A 17,999-nucleotide genomic window follows, 5' to 3' on the forward strand; every position below is an offset into this window, starting at 1 on the left:
AACGAAACTGAAAGATTGAAATGATGATACATCATGATCTATCAGGCGTAACAAAAAAATTCTTATTTACGGCAAGAGTTATTCTAGGAAGTGGCAACAATTGCTACGGTACTCGTGCCGCTTTAATACTTGCGGAGAAAAAATTCACACTAAGCAGGACCATTCCGGAACTGCTCGATTCTTCGAAAGCAATGAAAGGAAGAGAAAACGACATTAAATTTATTTTTTCTTTTTATTCTTTGGGAACCTTCCAGACTATTCATTCACCCCAAACACACTGTAGTGTTCCAGGTCTATTCTTGTTGACTTTTTCTTAAGCAAAAGACTGTGTGCATTTGATAGTTGCAATGGGAGGCAGGAAACGTCAGGTTGACAATTCGAAAGAAATTGAAGGTGAAAAATGGGAACCCAGAAAGAGAATATTCTAAAAGGGCAGCGAACTGAAATGGAACAGTGAAGCGTTTGTCTCTGATGTATTCGTGAAAAAAGTTGAAAGACTTGAAAGTAGTGAAATATATGTTGGCAACAAGACAAAATATAGAACAAAACATCTATTCAACATCAACTTCTATCTGCGATCTTCACTTAAATATTTATGTATTTCTAATATGTTTTTCTCTAAATTCATGTTTCGGTAATTTAATTTTTAAGTGGAGTGCATTTTACTGATTCATCATTTTAGAGATATAAGGTTGTAAGAGCATAGGCCAAAAATTTCGACCACTCTGTTGCAATAACATGTCAAAGTCGATACTTCACATTTCACATAAATTGCACGAACTTTAAATGACACGGAGCTCAAATAGAAATATGAGTGTTTTGAAGAGTTTTTCCTTTCGTTCCTCTCAACCATGGCTCAGGGGATAGACCGTTGCCCTTCCAATGAGTTGAACCAGGTTCGAATACCGACGATGGCTAGTCGATACGATTCCGCATCCGGCTTGCACCGAAAACAGCTCTGACGTGAAATATCCTCAGTGGTAAAGAGATCATGGGTTAGAATCCCGTTTCCATCACGCTAACCGTGAGAAGTTCTCGTGGTCTTCCTTTCCATGTAACGCAAATGATGGTTAGTTTCCTCAAAAGGTCTTCCACGGAGGCAAATTTCTCCCTATACTTGATCAAGGAGTTCCCTTGTCTTCTGAATTGGGTTCAAAATCACAAGGATACGGAGTTGAATATTGGCAGTCGTAAACTGAAAATTGGGTCGGCTGTTCAACGACGGTTATAAAATAAAATAAAACAAGAAATCAAGTTTATAAAAACGTTATTAAAGTTTGAAAAAACTATTAAATCTCAACTATTTGCTTTCAAATTTAAATGGAAAATTATTTCCTCTATAAGATTAGAAAATCCCTAGTTGGATTCATCGAGATTTGCGTGCGTATGAAGTGCTCGAGGGGTCAGAGGTTGAAGACATTAGTGAATGCAAATAGGATGTAGAATTGGACGAAACTCAAGGATGGAACAGCCCCAAGACAAGTCTTGAAATTTATTATCGTAACTATTTTCTACCTGTTTCTACCTTCACAGTGTATTCCTGCTTTCAACGAGCTTTCATCAAGCTATTCTTCCACACTCAGCAGAACATAAACTCGTTTGATGTTCGAAAAATAAAAAGAACCTTTGTTACATTTAACGATTAAATGATGCGGAATAGTTTAAATGTATCAAGCTATTTATACAGATGAGCTCTTAAAAACTTTTTTTTTCTCCAAAGCAAACCACATTTTGGCAGCATATCGCCTCGTGGTACGACTCGTACCAAATTAAATATCGATCATTATTTAAGCAAGGTATTTTTTTTAAAAAAAAGCAAAAATACATTTTAAGCCCTTCAACAATTTTCTCTCGTTTTTTACTTAAACATACTGTTACGTCAAGCGCTCAGGTATCATAATTTTGATCTAGTTGCGCTTGTATAATTTTGATCTAGTTGCGCTTGTATAATTTTGATCTAGTTGCGCTTGTATAATTTTGATCTAGTTGCGCTTTCTGCGTCATTGTGTTAACATCGTTTTGTTTGTCATTTCTAAGTTAACTTTCAAAAAATTCTATGGCTGGCAACAGCATTTTTATTTTTTAAGTTCTTTATTTTTATTTCTTTTAGAATTCGTTCTTTTTTTGGAAAATGTTTTTTAACCTAACAGGATTCTTTGTTACTTCTATATATGCAGAAAATAAAGTAAATATTTAAGTGTTGTGAAAAGAATCTTATTTAGTTGCACAAAGTACTTCACATACTGTCCCCGGCCAAATTATTCGATGCACTATAATGTTCTATGTGAAATCTTAATGAGCAGGTGATATTATACAGCTTTATTGTTTTGACGCGACTCAAACCGGTTTGCACTTGTTTACGTTCCTGTATCAACTGGTTAATTGAGACGATATAAAACATAAAATTTGACGAGAAGATAAATTATAGACATTATATTATATAAATATAGAATATTTATTACATCAAGCATTATATTAGTATAGTATAATAGTTAGATCAAATTACTAGACGCACTATAGTGTTTTAATAATGACATGATTTGCACGAGATCATAGGCATTATTTTTACATTTAAACATACATGCAATGGATTTTTATTCTGGAAACTTTTTATAAGCTTATATACTTCCCATTTGCATTTATTTTCAGCGTATTTCATTCTAATATTAACCAAGTGATACAGCAGCGTAAGCAAATGCAAACCGGTTTCATCCGAGTAGAAACTATACAGCTATATAATTTTTCGTTGAATCTTATGGTGCGTCTAACAATATGGCCATGGACTGTATGTACAAGTACGTTAAGACGATAATCAAAATACAACATGACAATGGGGTAGGTGCAAACGACGTAGTAGGAATATCTCTATCCTGATTGGTTGTTGAAACGCGGCATGTGTTTACGTTAGGAAATGTTCGTTCCATCCTATTTCGAATGAGGCAAGTCCCTCAAGTATCCACTCTCTTAAGTGACACATTCTATATTCTTACGCAAAGATTTTTTCACTAGGATTTCAATTCTTTCATTATATATTTCTTACTAGACACGAAACCATGACGAGCATAAGCAAACTAATGATGTTTATACAACCCCTGGTCAAATTATTAGACGCACTATAAGATTGTACGCAAAATTATAATTATCAGGTGAAACTCAACAGCTGTATAGTTTTTACTCGGATGAAACCAGTTTGCATTAGTTTACGTTCCTGTATCAGTTGGGTTAACATTTTGATGCAATACGTTCAAAATAAACGCAAATAGAAAGTATATAAAAAAATCTCCGGAATAAAAACCCATTACACGCATGTTTGAATATAAAAGTATTGCTTATAAGCTCGTGCAAAACCATGCCATAATTAAAACACTACAGTGCGTCCAATCATTTGAACTAATTATTATAATATACTAATATAATGCCTGATATAATATTCTATATTTATATAATATATCGGTCCCGCAGTGGACTGCTCGTTAAGACACAGTTCCCAGCAGTTCACCGAAGTCAAGCATCACTGGCTGCGGTCAGTGTGACCACTTGGATCAGTCTGCGTAGGGACCGAGGGTGTGCGGTATGGGTCCTCGTTAAACTGTTCTACCGTAAAGTGCTCGACTTCGCGTGCAGGTCGTCGGGCTACCGAAGCGGGGGTGCCATCCCCTCTGCAGAGGATCAACATTGTGATGGCATGTCTTCGGATCATCCTCAGGGATGTTTCCCAGACCGTCGCCAATAGCCCATTGTGCAGCTCTGGTGCGACGTAAATGAACAGCAACAACAACGTGTAATATATCGTCTAATTAAAGCAACTCATACACGAGCTTAAATAAGTGCAAACCGGTTTCAGTCGCGGGATAACCAATACAGCTGTATAGAATATCACCTGATAGTTATAATTTTACATAGAATCTTATAGTGCATCTAATAGTTTGACCAACGACTATTATAGTTTCCATAGAATTAAAAAAATTGCTTTCAAATTTCATGGAGAGACTAAGTTAGTTTCTAAGCGAAAAGTGTAAATTAAAACCGGTTTCTGTCCTTCAACAATGAACTTGGAAGAGTCGTCCTTCAATTTTATTTTTATCTCCAAAATAAAGAGTGTGCTAATGACTCTCTTAAATATCCACTTCGAATTATTCCCCCCCCCCCATGGTGTGGAATATCCTCATTAACAAAGTAAAATAATACTAATGGTAATAAAGTGGGATCATTTCCAGAACCCTCTGATAAATTTAGAACAGTTTGTGTTCATACCTTTAAAAATGACATTTAAAATCTTCCTTCCTTAAATATTTTTTTGTACCAGGTAAGACATTGAATTTCTTTACAAGGTAATGGCCAAAGGTCAAATTATTAGACTTACCATAAGATTCTGTGTAAAATCTTAATGATCAGGTGATACTCTATACAGCTGTATTATTTTTATGCGGTTTGCACTTGTTTACACTTGTTTGCGTTTGTCTATCAATGTGTTAACATTGTAAAGCAATACGTTAAAAATAAATACAAATAGGAAGTATATGAAAAAATTTCCTGAATAAAAACCCATTACATGTGTGTTTAAATAGAAAAGTATTGCCTATAAATGGGGACTTTCCGCACCCACTACGGATAAGGTCTCTAAAGTTTCCGCATTTATAATAGTTGAATAATTAGTTGAAGTAATTTGGCTACTAAGGATGCATGAAAAATCTATAAATATGTTAGAGATCAAATACTAATTCTGAATGAAATAGAAAAAGAAAGAAATATCTGTAAAATAGTACTAGTTTCAGAAAAGACCTACAAGAAGTTTAAAAAAATGATTTATTTCAAAGAAAAAGCTGTATTAGGTTGGATGCTATTCATTTCATTAGTTTTTAACTACACAATAAGTGCATTTAATTACAATAAAAAAGTACGTGATTTATGTTCAAGATAGGTATATACAGCTAAATTATTAGACACACTATAAGATTCTACGTAAAATCTCAATTACCAGGTGATATTCTATACAGCTTTATTGTTTTTACGCTGCTGAAACCGGTTTGCACTTGTTTACGTTCCTGTATCAGTTGGTTAATATTGTCATGCAATACGTTCAAAATAAATACAAATAGGAAGTATATAAATAATCTCCTGTATAAAAGCCCATTACAATGCTGTTTAAATATAAAATCAGATGATACTATTACAGCATTATTGTTTTTGCACGATTTAAACCAGTTTACACTTATTTACGTTCGTCTATCAATATGTTAACGTTGTAATGCAATGCGTTAAAATAAATACAAATTGGAAGTATATAAAAATTCTCCCGAACAAAAACCCATTACACGTATGTTTAAATATAAAAGTATTGCCGATAAACTCGCACAGAACCATGCCATAATTAAAACTACTAAAGTGCTCTTCATCATTGGATCTAATTATTATCTATATTATATAAAACGCTAATACGTATGTATCAACAAAACCGATGATATTTCTTTTCTCGCGTTGGCAACAGTTTTCATTTTTAATTGATAGGATTCGGCGTTCAAGAGCACGTAGAGAGCATCGTATGTCTAATCGGGTGAATTCTCACCGAATTATCAAAACAATTCTCACAAAATTATCTTCATAGAAGCCTATGCTTTACATCCGGCGTTCAGTACTATTTCATATTGTTTTACAACACATCGTTTTAGCCCTCTGGTGGGAAAGACTTTAAAACAAAACTTACAACAGTTACTTTTCCCAACAACTGAAATTTAGAATAGTGTGATTTAAGAAAAATATGTGAACTGTTTGCAATTTCAAATTAATATTGAAATGCACAGGCTTAGAATTTTCTATAGTGAAAAGTTTTCGGAACTTCAGTGTTCAAAAAAGTATACAAAAGCTAGACGTTAAGAACGTATCCAATGAGCGAGCAAAGCGAGCATCGGATTGTGAAGCAATCCGAAATGAACTGCGAAAGCAGTTTCGTGGTTGGCGAGCGCCAGCGAGCAGGGGGTTAAGCCTCCCAGTAATATACTAATATAATCCCTGATATAATAACTATTCTATATTTATATAACCTATCGTCGAATTTCTATTGTATATTGTGCATTTAACCAATGGATATACGAACATTAACAAGTGCAAACCAGTTTTAAGTCACTAATAAAGCTGTGTAGAATCACCTGATGATAAAGATTCAGCACAGAATCTTATAGTAAGTCTAATAATTTGACCAGTGACTGTAGGTACAAAAACAAAAACGGAATTAATCTGCACAGTGCAGAAAAACGAAACAAAAGAACAGAACTTATAGAGTAACTTTTAATATAATGATTAGATTTTCAGCAATGTCTCTTTATTTTATATTTCATAAGAGTCGTTGAACAGCCGACCCAATTTTTGGCCTTACGTCTACTCATGTTCAACTCCGTAGCCTCGTGATTTTGAACTCATTCCAGAAGACAAGGGAACTCCTGGATTAAGTATTTGCCTTCGAGGAGGACTTTTCGATAGAACTAATCCGCATTAGCGTTACATGGAGAGGGAAACCTCCCAGGGGTCAGCCAGGTGGCAAGGGGTACTCTAACCAGTTATTCGCCTACCACTGAGGATATTTTTACGTCAGCACTGCGATCGGCGCAAGTCGGGTACGGAATTCGTATGGACCAGCCACTGATGGGATTCGAATCTGGTGCAGCTCATTGGAAGGCGAACGCTCTGTCCCCTAAGTGAGCCGCGAGAGATAATAGTTGCGGCTTGGAGAGGTACCGGGTCGGTTACCCGGCCGGTTCCCGGTAAAATTTGGATTAATTATCCTTTCATAGCAATATAACATTTATGCAAAACCAAATCGGTTATTTCGAAACTGATGGAATAACAATTATTCTTTGATTAGTTCTAAGGTTAAAATACATCTGAATATAATTGTATTTAATATAAATGCTTCCCGATTTGTGATAAGTCGGGTCCCGGGTCAGCCGGTACTTTCTTATTTTGGATAAGTGTAAAAATACTGCTGTTGCTCTGTAAGTTTTAAGCATTCCCAGAAACTAGATTATCATTTTTGTCCGATTGCTACAATTTAAAATAGCATCGTTCTTAAAGTATGAATCTATACTTTACAATTTAAAAGTTGTCATTTCTTAAATAAACTAATAATAAAAAATGTTATTTTATTCATGGAATTATCCTTCGATAATACCAGAGTTATGTGATAATCTTTTTTAATTAGCTAACAACAGCTTAAAAAAAAATGATGAAATACACGAAAATTCAAATTATGGATCTATAATGTGAAACGGAAAAAATATTTTTTTGTCTTAACAAGATTTTCAAGATATCGAATGCATTCTATAAAATTAATTTTTAGTAAATTGATCCTAACTGAATGAACTAGTAATTGATCGAACGGAAAAATTAGAAATTTTAATCCGTGTAAAATTTACGAAAATTAATTATTTTTTTGCAAAATCTGATCAAAATACATTCATTAAAAATCTTATAAAGTAATTAAACACAAATGAATTTATTTTGTAGTAATATTCATTCAGTGACTTATTTATTCCAAATAAAAATAATTGTACTCATTATAGGCTAAATATAATATAACTATCCCAAAAATGCCACATGAAAAAAAGGCAAAGCCACCAGAGGTAGATAGTAATGTAAGGTTTGCTGTGTTCTGCTTAAGAAACCAGAATTTTTACTCTTTAAGTTTTGCTGCTCAGCTTAAATTATTCAACACTATTTTCCAAGTACATTCCACCACTTTTTAAAACATTCCATATCTTGAAAAATTCTAAATTTGGATAATTACAAAATCTTTCCAAAAATCTTTTTTTTTTTCTCTAATGTCTTCAATTAGCCATTCTTTTCAACACTATTTTTCATGTACATTCCTCGACATTAGAAGATATTTTATATTTTAAAAAACTCTAATAATTTAGTTAATTACGTAATCTTTTCGATTGCACATTCTTTTCCTATGTTCGAAAATTTATTTTATTTAAATTTCTTGATTTCCACCCCAACCTACTTCCACTATAGTTATTAATACTACTATAATTACTAATTTGATTGTCTCCTTCCTTATTGCTACTTGTTTGTCTCGCTACTGTCATTTTGTGTTTCGGCACTGTGGAAGGTTATTCCTTATAGAACCGTCCATTTTCGCGCTTTTATTTGCGCTTTATTCACGTTGCTTTGCTTTATTCATTGCTTTATGGTTAGCAGTGCCATTCTTTTTTTGCATCAGATTTAGTTTATATCACCGTTTGATAATCTCACCTATAATACGTGCTCCAGCTCAATTGCTATTGACTTAAAACTTTTTTTAAAAAAAGCATTTTGTACAAAGAACTATAAGTAAAATTATTTAACTAGAAATGTTTTTTAACTTCTCAGGACTCTAGTGGTTTTATTCTGACGTAGACGGATCTAACTTTTTGCTGTAGTTTTTGGATTTCAAGTATTACCTTTACATGAACGGCACAAATGGGACGGAAATGGGATATCTACAAGTGACGTAGTGTGTGTATATCGATCCTGATTGGTTGTTGAAATGTGGCACTTGTTTACGTTTGCAACTGTTCTTACCATCCTATTTCGAGTAAGCCAAGCCGGCCTAGCATCATTTCTCTTAAGTGAAACATTCTACATTCTTACACAAAGATTCTTTCAATTCGCCCATTATTTATTTCTTACTTAACAGCTATGTAGAGCATAAACGAACTACTTATGCATCGAAGTTGCCGGGTACACAAAACAAGTTGCCGGGTACATCTGCATTAAAGCATGTGACTAGATTATGTCACTCGCACGATTTACAATCTGTTAAAATCACTTACAAGTAATTAAATTTTAGCGAAACCATGAATCCACCACCAGTTTAATTGCAGAAACAAAAACAAAAAAATATTGAAAATATATTAAGATACTTAAATTGCAGCAGAAAATTAGAACCGTTCCCGTGCATTTTCATTGAACTGACAAATCACATGCTTTTACTAACATGATTTTTTTTTGTTTTGATCAGGATAATATTAATAAACGTCTTAAAGGTATGCGTGTAAAATATTTCTTTATCCCTGGTTTAAAGGTAATAACCAGTAAATTACAGTCATTGGATAAATTATTGGACGCACTCTAAGATTCTATGTAAAATCTTAATTACCAGGTAATACTATACAGCTATAGTGTTTTTAAGAGACCGATTTGCACTTGTTTATGTTAGTGTACCAATGGGTTAAATGAGATATAATATCATATAATAATTAATATCATATTATCAGACGCACTGTCGTTTTTTAATAATGACATGATTTGCACGAGTTTATATACAATACTTTTATATTTAAACTTACATGTAATGGGTTTTTATTCGGGAGATTTTTCATATCCTTCTTATTTGTATTTATTTTTTAACGTATTGCATTACAATGTTAACTCATTAATACAGGAACATAAACAAGTGCAAATCTGTCTCAGTCTCGAAAAAACAATGAAGCTGAATACAGTCGAACTCGTTTATAACGAGAATTCGGATTTACCGAGGGAAACGAGAATATTTGGTTGGATGAAGTCTAATGAACAGAAGTCGCTTTTAACGAGCAAAACCCGGTTTTAGCGAGCAATATTTTTCTGTCTTGCAATCTTTTTTTCAAAATGATAAGAAATGCACGCGAGATAAAAAAAAACCGCGAACTGAAACTTCAAAGTGAGCTAACAAACTACTATTTTAAATATGTAGATTAATGAAAAAAATAAATGTTTTGGTAAGAATCTTTTCCTTTATTTTTCTTTCCGTTTATTGCTTCTTTCCTTTAAGACTGTAGCGCAACAAGATATTTTTTGCTGGTTGGGGGGGGGGATAGTTGTCATTAAATTACGAAAAGTATTTAATTAAATTAATTAAAGTAAGTATTAATTAAATTTTATGTAAACTCAATAATTTGACCTCCCCACCCCTCTTCTGGTTGCACGCCTGCCTTGAGGACCCGTTTATTACGAGCACTCGGATTTAACGAGTACATGTTACGGTCCCTTTGTGCTCGTTATAAACGAGTTCGACTGTAGTATCATCTGATAATTAAGATTTTGCATAGAATCTTAGGGTGAGTCTTATAAGGTCAGGGACTGTAATTTAAAAATTTAAACCCGTGATATTTATTTAAAGTAACCCTAATTTCCTAAACCCGATAAAAACAATCCTAGAGCAGCGATGGCTCCGGGGATAGAGCGTTCGTCTTCCACTGAGGTGAACCGGGGTTCGATCCCGGCGAGGGCTGGTTGATACGAATTCCGCACCCGGCTCGCACCGACCACAGTGCTCACGTGAAATATCCTCAGTGGTAGACGGATCATGGGTTAGAGTCCCCTTGCCGTCAGGCTAACCGTGGGAGGTTCTCGTGGTCTTCCTCTCCATGTAACGCAAATACAAGTTAGTTCCATCAAAAAGTCCTCCACGAAGGCAAAATTCTACCAATACTTGATCCAGGAGTTGACCCTTGTCTTCTGGATTGAGTTCAAAATGACAAGGCTACGGAGTTGAACATTAATTGTCGTAAATAAATATGTCTTTTTTTCTTAAAAAAAGTTCCTGGAATTTGATACCTTTAGTACTGTTGTGCCAGCTGTAATTATATTCTATGTTACAAACAATACTATATTTTCCATTTGAAATTGTTTCCTTTTATTAACTTTGCACCCTACTGAAGATGCGACATCAATATCTCTTCTGATTACTGTTTATTTTCTTCGTAATGTTTGTTTGCATTAGTTTATTTCGTAATTTGCATTAATTAATTGCATTAGTTATTTAGTTAAGTTTATTTCCAAGTAGCACTGTTTTCTGGATTTCATATTTAATATTCTACTTATTTGTTAATACTCTAATTTGAAATTTTGAATATGTTTGCTCATGTAATTGAACTGTTACGCTCACTTCGAACTTTCGGAGTGCCCCCGGATGCCCCCTTAGGGGGGCGGAACGGGCTTAAGCTTGTTATTAGTAGTCGTAAACCCAAAAATTGGGTCGGCTGTTCAACGACGGTTATAAATTTATTTTTAAAGAAAACTTATAATATTACTTTATTACGCAACACTTCATGATAAGCATATTTAAATCATTATTAATTTTATTAACTGCTTCACTGTAATGGAATAGTAAATTATCTATATTTACATGTATTACAAGATATGCGTGAAACTGTGCCCAGTCAACGTGTGTCATTAAAAAAAACGAAAACAAAATTTCAAAACTTTATTTTTTTTTTAAAACTAACTTTTGCGCACTATTATTTAATAATCTTTTAGGCGAAAAACATTTTTAGGATTTTTGTAGTAACCGATACTTGAGTGAAAAATTTTCAATCAAACTGAAATTATAGATAAATTTTCCGAGCAAAATAATTTTTATTAAAAAAAATTTCATTCTATTTAGAAGTAACAATCCGTTCATCATCCAGAAACAATTAAAAAAAATGTGCAGCAATTGTTGCTAGGTTGATGAGCGAAGCGAGCAGGGATCATAACCCTCTAATGAATGGCAAAAGGCAAACTTTTGCGTATTGATAGTGATAATGATTTAAGACCCACCTCTGGAATTATAGCAAGCAACTTTTTTCTTTGGCATTGGAGGCATTTCTTTCTTTCTCTTTTTACCTTTGATGCGCATTGCGGAACATTTCACGATCAGGCTGAATCATATCGGATGTTCAACTCTGTAGTTCAGTTATTTCGAATCCGAAAACTCCTGGATCATGCATTACGACACACTCTTGAGTAGAACCAATCTCTACATTTGCATTACATCAAGAGAAAACCATCACATGATTAGCAGACAACAATGGGGCTCATGAACCATCTACCAGTGGGCCTCTACAGTTTCGGTCAGTACTGTAATCAATGCGAGACGGGAACAATAGACCAGCCATCGCAGCGATTAGAGTCACCTCAATGGGTGACAAGTGCTCCATCCCTTGAGCAATTTCGCTCTTTTGCTTAAGCATTTGCATGGATGGTTATGACTTTGATGTCTCCTTCTTGTGACAGGGGCTCCATCCCTTGAGCAATTTCGTTCTTTCGCTTAAGCATTTGTATGGACGGTTATGACTTTGGTGTCACATTCTTGTGACAGGGGCTCCATCCCTTGAGCAATTTCGCTCTTTTGCTAAAGCATTTGTATGGACAGTTATGACTTTGATGTCTCTTTCTTGTGACAAGAGCTCCATCCCTTGAGCAACATGGCTCTTTTTCCCAAAGCATTTGTATGGACAGTTATGACTTTGCTGTCATTTTTGTGAAAAGTACCCCATATCATATCATATCCATATAAAATCCAAAGGTTGCGGATTCACATACTGCTCCATGTTAACGTTTAACTGCAGTTCTACCATAAAATCATCCCAAAGATAGGAAAATTATAAATTAGACCCCTCCCCTGGGTTGTTGGTCTTAGGAATATAAGATTGCTATAGTTTTTTTTCTATGCATTGCAAGAAGGGATTTGTAAGCATTCTAAAAAAGGAAACTCACCTGCTAGTTTCTTGTTCTCTCGTGTGAGAGAGGCGATCGTGCTCTTGAGATTCTCGATCTCGTGATGTGCCTTCTGGAGATCGGCAATCTTGTTCTTGAGGTCTCTCTGTGAGGTCTCGAACAGGATGGTCATCTCGTCCACTTTGGTCTTCAACTCAACGTTGATCTTCTCCACTTGGACCACCCTCTTCTCCAAGACTTGCACGTGACTGGTTGCCTGAGCAAACAAAACAAAAATCATACATTAAAACGCTGGTAAATTTTAGAAAAAAAGAAACTCATTGATATTTTTTCAACAAGATACTGCCCTGCGAGTGTAGAAACAAGATAAATAAGCAAAACGTAACCAAATTTTGTAAAAAAAAAATTTTTTAAAAATTGAATTTTTGAAAAAAAACTCATTGATATTTTTTCAACAAGATACTGCCCTGCGAGTGTAGAAACAAGATAAATAAGCAAAACGTAACCAAATTTTGTAAAAAAAAAATTTATTTAAAAATTGAATTTTTGAAAAAGTTTTGAAACCAAAATTTGCAAAAAAAAAAAATTTTTTTTTGAAGTATGTAGCTTACGCTAGAAAATTTCCAAATATAAAAAAAAATCACAATTTTAAAATTTATTCACTTGTGTTGATTTTTTTTATCGCAAGATCGTATACACAGTTGGAAAAAAATATTGCTATTGTCACATCATAATATTGCTTTATGCAATGAAGTGTATTATCTTTTATGTCTGCAGCCCATGAACATTTAAGTTTAAAACATCGATGAAAAAATCATAGTGGTCTGATTTAACTAGTATTTGAACCGTGGTATGACAGCCGCCTCCAATATAAACCACACTAAAATATTAAACTAGGTTGGGTTTTAACTCTATTCCCATTCCTGTTTTTCAATATTATAGTGTAAAAAAGCGTGCAAACTCTCAATTTTCAAAACAATAACATTTAACTGGACATCAAACAGACAATTTGCATGGTATTATTATTGGTAAAACAAGTACCGGTGTTTCTAAAGAGACTGGCAAGCTAGCCTTGCGATTGCATGGCTAGACCTAGCTTATATATTATTATATTATATTGATATCCGTTGTTGAACAGACGACCCAATTTGGGGGTTTGCGACTATTTGTTCAACTCTGTAGCCTTGTAGTTTTAAGCCAATTTAGAAGACAAGAAAACTCCAGGATCAGTACCCCCAGAGGTTTTGATTTGTTATGTGAACATGGAGGACTTTGCGATTCGACAGATTTAACGAGCATCAGTCTACACGGGGAGTCTTCGGCCGGCCGGGATCGAACCCACGAAATCTTGGAAATGGGCCCTACCCACCGGCCTCCCAAACCTGGATTATAGTCCTAATTGACTAATGGACAGTCATTTTAATACTTATTCCTTGAATTTACATACATATGTAAATTTATTTTTACATAATACGGAGTCCTTTTTACCAGAAAAATTTGATACAATAAGTTGTCAAATTATTTCAAATGTTTGCTCAAGTTATTCCTGTTTAAACTTGCAAGCACGAAGTAATGGCTCATATTGAGACAAAATAGGGTTCTAACTCAATAAATAATGAAACTTACTGCAAATTTGCTTGATATATTAGGGTTCAAAGTACTGATATTACGAATCAACATTGAACTGATTTTTTTTTATGAAAACGTAGACCAAAATAATTGTCTGTCTGAACACAACGTCTTAAAAGGTAAAAAATTTCATTTGTGTATGTCAGGAAATTATATTACTAATATAAAAAAAGGAAATGAATCAGAATTATATCTTGTCTGCATACCTTGACTAACTGTAGTTGACTGAGGGTTTTAATTGATGGCAACTTAAATTAAAAATGGAAAGGAATTGAAAATATTGCTGTTATTGCGAATGACAGAAATAGGCGGTTGTTGACTTCCACTGGTGAGTTTCGATAATCACTTAGTCGCTTTGGTAAATGTCCGAAATAGGTCTAGCTAAGTGCCCGGTATACATTTGCCCGGTATGCTCTAAATCAATGTTTTTTAAGGTTCAGTAGCACTGCCCGGTATACATTTGATCGGTATGCTCTACATCAGGGGTGTCAAACTCGCGGTCCGAGATGAACATTTTTGCGGCCCAGTCAATATATCCGACGCAAAGTAAAAATAAAATAGAAATGTGAATTGGAAAGGAAACTAGCATATGAAATTAAAATATACTGTATTTACAAACTATACGGATCATTTTAAATTGTACGCGCGAAAATGTAAAATTCTAATTGGCTTGCGGCACCTGCCATTCCAGGGATACTGCATCGTATCAAAAATAAGCAGAAGAAATTTCAAATCTTAAGGCAAGGCCGGGTTAGCCTGGTCAGTGGGGTGCCGGGCTCATGTCCAAGAGTTCGTGGGTTCGGTCCCCGCCGGTCGAAGACTCCCCGTGTAGTAAATGGTGACTGATGTACGTTAAATCTGTCGAGTCTCAAAGTCCTCCATGTTCCCATAACAAATCAATACCTCTGGGGGTACCGATCCAGGAGTTTCCTTGTCTTCTGTATTGGTTCAAAATTACAAGGCTACGGCGTTGAACATTAGTAGTCGTAAACCCAAAAATTGGGTCGACTGTTCAACGGCGGTCATAAAATAAAATAAAATCTTAAGGCAGAATTTGAAAAAAAGTTTAAAAATTTTAATTCTGTGGAAGAAAAATGTTGTTTGTTTTCGTCGATTTTCTCAATAAATATAGACTCAGTACCCAGTAATATGCAAATGGAAATGATAGAGATTCAGTGCGACTCAAATTTAAAGGCAAATTTCATTGAAGTGGGTGTACCTGAATTTTACAAATATTTACCGGCGAGGTTTGAAAATACTCGAAAATTGGCAAATGAAATTATTTCCATGTTTGGAAGTACTTATCAGTGCGAGCAATTATTTTCTGTTATGAATGGAAATAAATCTCCTGTCCGAAACCGTATTAATAACGCTCACGTTGGATCAATTTTGAAAGTAATCTCGGCCTCTAAAATTTCTCCCGAAATAGGAAAGATAGCAGCAGAGAAGAGATGTCAAGTATCAAACAATAATTTAATTTTATGTATGTTTATTACAATGTACTATTCAAAATAAAAATATTTATTTCTATGAACATTGATTTTTTTTTTGCGGCCCACCTAAAGTTAAGCATTGTTTATTTGGCCCCAAGTTAGCTTTTGAGTTTGACACCCCTGCCCTACATCAATGTTTTTTAAGGTCAAGTGTAACTGCCCGGGCCGGGATAGCCTGGTCGGTAGGGCGCTGGGCCCATATCCAAGAGGTCGTGGGTTCGATCCTCGCCGGCCGAAGACTCCCCGTGTAGTAAATGGTGACTGATGCACGTTAAATCTGTCGAGTCTCAAAGTCCTCCATGTTCCCACAACACATCAATACCTCTGGGGATACTGATCTAGGAGTTTCCTTGTCTTCTGGATTGGTTCAAAATTACAAGGCTATGGAGTTGAACGTAAGTAGTCGTAAACCCATGAAATTGGGTCGGCTGTTCAACGACGGTTATAAAAAAAAGAAGGTGTAACTGCCCAGTAAGTATTTAACCGGTATTCCAAACACTGATGTTTCTCTTCATCTATACTTAACAGATTTTAAAGTATCAAATAAATTAATATCAACGAATAAATTAGTATCCACGAATAAATTAATATCAAATCGGACATAACAAATATTTCGAACAATCACCAAAGTGACTATGGGATTGTTGACATTCACCGGTGAAAGTCGACATTCTTTTGACTTCGGTTGGTCACGGTAGCATAGTTGTCATAAAACTTAAAAGGTTTTTCTTTCTCGATACGAAACATTCTCCTCTGCGATATTTGTATTAAATTCGTCCAATTATATTCGAAAAATAATGAAAAAAAAAAGTTTTTGCAAACAGATGAATTGATGTCATGCTTGTCACTTATTTACAATTTTTCGAACAACAATGATCGGCAGCCCTTATCATTGTTAAAAACGTAAGCTTTTATTTCGAATAAAGCAGGAACTTTTTTTGTGTATGTTTTTTACTATGTCTCGTCTCTTGCTACAAATAGTTGAATAAAAAAAAATTGTTTTTCCAACGGCTTTTAGTCATAATTACATAAAATTTAAATGTATATTTTTTTGAGGGTATGTATTTTCTTATTTTCTTAAAACAGCCTGTTACCCTTTTTTTCGTACAATAATGAGAATACGAAAAAGGTGTTCCATAAAAATACTATAGAACTATATGTGCCTATTTGCTTTTTTATTTTTAATATCTATTCTCTTGTAAAAACACTTTTCTTCTTTATTCCCTCGAAAGAATTTTGATAATGACCCATTAAAGAATATTTAAATGACCGAATTTCTTCATCTCAAAATTATAGTTTCGACAGCTACTATGATCCATAACAATTTGTATCATAAAACATAGGAAAAAAGTTCTCTTCGTATCCTATTTGATTGAAATGGTCAAATATATGTGTTCCAAAATTTACCAAATCAGTTAGAGAAAAATTGAATGGATTTAAAGTTTGCTGCGTGCTCTTCAAGAAATTCTCGCCAAGTTTTTACAAGATTTTTAAACAAATGATTAAGGTTTAAACGTAGTGTAAATATTTCGATTGGTCTGCCATTCAATGAAAAATATTGTTTGTTTTTGTCATAAGCACCATCTGCTTAAGGCATTTGTTACAAAATTGGGAAGATCAGTTCACTTATTCAAACAAGCTTGTCACCAAACACAAGTCATTTAGCTGATAGTGCTCGAAATTTTGACTAATATAAATTTCTTTTGGCATAAAATGACAAAAAATTCTTTTTGCATGAGTAAGAAAGTTGCATCGGATTCGGAGTTACAGTTAAAATATTTGAGTATTCTAGCTATTCGGAAAGGAGTCGATTGCCAGGTTTTCCTGCTAGGCTGACTGTAAAAACCGACTCACCTTTTCGAGATCCATGACAAGGACTTCCACTTCACTCTGCAGTCTGGACTTTGCTTTTTCGAGGGAGCTGCATTTGTTGAGAAGAGCTTCCAACTGCTCTTCATATTCAGCCGTCTTCTGGGTGATTTTACGTCTGCACACAAGAGAACAAACAAGTTGTAAGAAATGCACACTTTTTTTCTGGGGGGGGGGGGAATAATTGAAAAGTCTACTTTATTATTTTCTTTTTCTGACCTGAGTTTCGAATTAGGGTCTAATGTCATTGCAATTAATTTTGTTTCTTGAAAAAAGTCGCTGTCCCGTTTGCAATCTGTAGACAAAAGCGGTTTATTCTAAATATGTACTTTGAATTATTGTAGTTTATTTACGTCATTCTAGAGGTGACGGTCTGGGAAACATCCCTGAGAATGATCCGAAAATATTCCATCACAATTTTGATCCTCTGCAGAGGGGATGTCCCCCCTCGATTCGGTAGCCCGACGACCTTCGCGACAAGTCGATCACTTTACGGTAAAACAGTTTAACGAGTACCCATACCGCTCACCCTCGGTCCCTTCGTAGACT

At 34.5% G+C, this 17,999-nt stretch overlaps 1 protein-coding gene across 1 annotated transcript in view; it reads right to left on the minus strand.

The window, feature by feature from the left end:
- The window catches only part of LOC147806929 (paramyosin-like), a gene marked incomplete at its 5' end in the record, with an annotated part of 49,353 nt that overhangs the window by 22,435 nt on the left and 8,919 nt on the right, over positions 1 to 17,999 (minus strand). The window contains 2 exon segments of the mRNA XM_087167415.1: positions 12,499 to 12,715; positions 17,436 to 17,568. Of these exon segments, the coding sequence (XP_087023541.1) occupies positions 12,499 to 12,715; positions 17,436 to 17,568 (350 nt within the window).

This window comes from Parasteatoda tepidariorum, chromosome 7 (assembly GCF_982258835.1).
Source record: "Parasteatoda tepidariorum strain Cologne lab strain chromosome 7, Ptep-v5.0, whole genome shotgun sequence".
Classification (NCBI taxonomy): Eukaryota; Metazoa; Arthropoda; class Arachnida; order Araneae; family Theridiidae; genus Parasteatoda; species Parasteatoda tepidariorum.